The following is a 3,996-nucleotide window of genomic DNA, read 5'->3' as shown; positions in this document are numbered from 1 at the left end:
AGACCCAACTATATGGTGTCTTCAAGTGACTCATCTCACCAGTAAAGATGCGCACAGACTAATAGTGAAGGGATGAGAAAAGATATACCACATACATGGAAACCAAAAATGGGCAGAAGTAGCTATTCTTATGTCAGATAGAATAGACTTTAAACCAAAAACCATAAGAAGACAAAGAAGGCCATTATGTAATGATAAAAGGATCTATCCAACAAGAAGACATAACAATCATAAATATACATTCACCTGACACTGGAGCACCCAGATATATAAAGAATACAGTATTAGATCTACAGAAAGAGGTATACCCCAATGCAATAATAGGGGGGTACCTGTACATACCCCTTTCATCATGGACAGATTATCCAGGTGACAAATCAACAGAGAAACACAGGATTTAAACAACACTTCACCCCTATTGTACCTGGCTGATATCTACAGAGCATTTTATCCAACAACTACAGAATAGATATTCTTCTCATCAGCACATGAAACATTCTCCAAGATAGACCACGTTAGGTCACAAATTTGGTGTCAATAACTTTTAAAAAATTCAAAATCATTTCAACTATCTATTCAGACCACAATGTCTTCTTGCTGGATAGACCACATTGAGGTATCACCTTGTCCCCGTTATACTGGCTATCATCACAATGACAGAGAATAACAAATCCTGGTGAGAATATCGAGAGCTATCCAAGAGCTCCCCTTAGAAGGTGAAACTCATTTAGACTTTCCTCACCTGCCATGAGAAAGGTTCCTGACTCCACAACTGCACCCACCCAACTGTTCAGGTTTTAATTGATGATCCTTTCCTGAACTGATGATTCTAAACTAAATTATCCCAAATTGATGATTCTGTGTTTCTTAGTTAGGATTAGTCAGTAATGAAGACTATTTTGAAATTAAGACAAACAAACTGCATGACAATGATAAACACTCAATACTTTCAGACTTGTTTCTGTACTTGGTATTATCATTCCAGAACAAGTCATTTGTAACTAGATCAGAAGTTTATTTACCAAATCTCTATAAACAGATATATTTCAAGTGTCAACAGAGACTTCCATTTAAAACCGTAATCTATATATGATGTATGTGAAAACCGAAGTGATGAAATAGAGCAGCAAGTAAGGACAGACAACAACATCACAGCTTGATGATAAGGAGAACAGATTTAGAAGTTTTGGCACCAAGTTCCCATGTACTCAGTACTTCAAATGCTATTGGAGGCCACATGAGCAAGATCACTGCCACTGGCCTTAAACTCATCCGTGTTTATGATGTGGTCTGTCTGTCTGGAAATGTTATTGCTCTTCTTTGGACGTGAGTTTTCTCATCTGTAGACCAAAGAGAATGGACCAAGTGATTTCCATCATTCCTTTCACATCCATGACTTTTTTTTAAATAACTCAGTTTAATTATGTCTGTTCATTCCAGGGCACAACCATATTTCCATCACTGACCTCGGTGCTACATGATGACAAAGAATTCCCCAACCCAGAGATGTTTGACCCTGGACACTTTCTGGATGAGAATGGCAATTTTAAGAAAAGTGACTACTTCATGCCTTTCTCCACAGGTAATAGAAATTCACTATCATTTGTACATCAGGAGACAAGATCAGTTTTTGAGAACACTTGGAACTCACATGGTGCCTCCTCTGGGCTGGTAGAATTGTTCTTTGTACTTGATCAGAAGCACCATTCCCAACACCCACATTCTTTCCCTGCTCATGATACATCCTCATTCTCAGGCAATATTAATAGGGGGTTGACTGAATCCTTTCAAACTGAGAAAGTCAGAGTATAGGCTGATTGAATTCTGAATGTAGATGCTTCATTGAGCTACCCAAGAGCTCCTCTTAGATGGTGAAACTCATTTACACTTTCCTCACCTGCCACGATAAAGGTTCCTGACTCCACATCTTGGACTGGTGTCTGTGGGATGTTGCTCGCCATCCCCCCACCCCCATCCCAGGCTGAGCTTTGAGGATACAAGTATCCACAGGCATAGAATAGGTACCAAAGGGCTTCACACAAATTAGGGAAGCAGATGAGTAAAGAGATCATTTAATCCATTTGAACTAAAGCTATGAGAGAGGAAAGCACCGGCTGCTGGTCAGATAGTGGTAGGGTAGAAGGTACCTGCTGTTTTCTCTTTCATACCCCACAGGGAGGCATAACATGGAGTAGCAACATTCTAATAGCAGAAATAACGTTTGAGTTGCCTCAAAGGGGGCAGAGAGAATGGGAAGTAGAAAAGGCAGGATATTTTTAAGGAGATAATGAATGACAGGAGTAGAATATTTGCCTTAAATCAAAAACATCAGAAGCTCTTCCAAATAACCCAGGGGGTCAGAGGAACACAGGGAATGTCACAGGATAACCTACAAAGCTTCCAGAGTACCCTGCTCTTCTTCCAGTCTTGATCATATATCTTGGATATGGGGTCTCCACCCCTGTGATATGTGTGCTAAGTCTCTGGCCATGAAATCTGCTTCCTTTATTCTGTGACCTTTGATGTCTGCTTCATATCTAGTACTGTGGATAACCGATGATGAGGACAGGGAACACCACTCCCTTCAAGAATTTACATTTTAGCACAATAGAGATATAAATAAATAGAGAATTATGACTCCCAGTTATTTATGTTTCAACAGAAGCATGAATTTATGTTGAGATAACCATGAAAGGACAAAAATTTATAGCTTGAGGGGATCTTGAAGAGTGTAAAGAGGAAATGAAATTTCACCGAGAAGCTGAATGTAGTATAAGAAAAGTAAGTCTTGGCAAGAAGGACTAGCATGAGATAAAATGTGAAACTTCATGGCATGTTAGAGATTGTTAATAGTGTGCATGGCTGCAGCTAAGAATAGAGGGTGTGAAGAGTGGAAGGAAGGATCAGGGAACTTCAGACTGGGAACAGGATACATATTGTGGGTGTGTTTCTACAAAAATACAGATGGAAATTCAAAATATCAAAAAATTAGTTATAGGGCCGAACCCGTGGCGCACTCAGGAGGGTGCAGCGCTGGGAGCGCAGTGGCGCTCCTGCCGCAGGTTAGGATCCTATGTAAGGATGACCGGTGCCCTCACAGCGCTCACTGGCTGAGCGTGGTGCGGCCAGTCTCAAAAAGGACAAGAAAAAAAAATCAGTTATAAAGTGGGAATACATAATAAAGTACTTGGGATGGGGCTCATAATAAGTATTTGTTGAGTGGTGCCTGTTAAAAACAGATGTTAAGTGGATAGCAAGTGTGTACGTCCTTTGTCAATTTATCTCTTCAGCCATTCTTCCAGCCATTCTGCCTTCTATCTATCCATCCATCCATCCACCCATCCATCTACCCAATCATTCATCAAACAGTTACTACATATTCCTTTTCTGCCTGCCACAAACACAGTATTTGTTACAATCACAGTTACACACAGAAAGTAACTACCCTCTGTGCTTGTTATTTTCAGGCAAACGGATCTGTGTGGGAGAGGGCCTGGCCCGCATGGAGCTGTTTTTATTCCTGATCACCATTTTACAGAACTTTAACCTGAAATCTCTGGTTGACCCAAAGGACCTCGATACCACCCCACCTAACAGTAGATCACTTTCTTTGCCACCCTCGTACCGGATCTGCTTCATTCCTGTGTGAAGAAGGGCAGACTGTCTGCTGCTGCTTTGCTGTTTTCTGCAGCTCCCTCTCCTCTGAGGCATCGTCCACCTCCTTCCCAATCTCAAGGATGCCTTTCTGACTTTGCACATCTCCCCATTCTCTCAAGATCTAGTGAACATCCAAACTCCAAATGAGAAGATTTCCTGAGTTTCACTGCACACATATGCCTGCTATTTCCTATACTTGCTAATACTTGTATTTCTCAGCAAATAAGCTGATACCTATTAAGAAGTTATTAATACACATAAAACAAAATAAAATGATTTGTATGTCATACTTCAAAGCCATTTCTCTTCTGTGTGTTCTAAATAAGAAGTATTATTAAT

The 3,996-nt window shown here is 40.4% G+C and overlaps 1 protein-coding gene across 1 annotated transcript; it reads left to right on the top strand.

Moving 5' to 3' along the window:
* Positions 1-1,440: 1,440 nt before the first annotated feature.
* LOC103583959 (cytochrome P450 2C42-like) lies at positions 1,441-3,649 on the top strand (the record flags this gene model as incomplete). The annotated part of the gene is made up of 2 exons (XM_008565126.1): positions 1,441-1,582; positions 3,468-3,649. Coding segments are annotated over 2 exons (324 nt in total), but the record flags the coding sequence as incomplete, so codon positions are not given.
* Between the last annotated feature and the right edge of the window lie 347 nt (positions 3,650-3,996).

This window comes from Galeopterus variegatus, unplaced genomic scaffold (assembly GCF_000696425.1).
Source record: "Galeopterus variegatus unplaced genomic scaffold, G_variegatus-3.0.2 Scaffold32057, whole genome shotgun sequence".
Classification (NCBI taxonomy): domain Eukaryota; kingdom Metazoa; phylum Chordata; class Mammalia; order Dermoptera; family Cynocephalidae; genus Galeopterus; species Galeopterus variegatus.
Note: the sequence above shows the minus strand (reverse complement) of the source record. Positions and strands in the feature narration are given on the sequence as shown.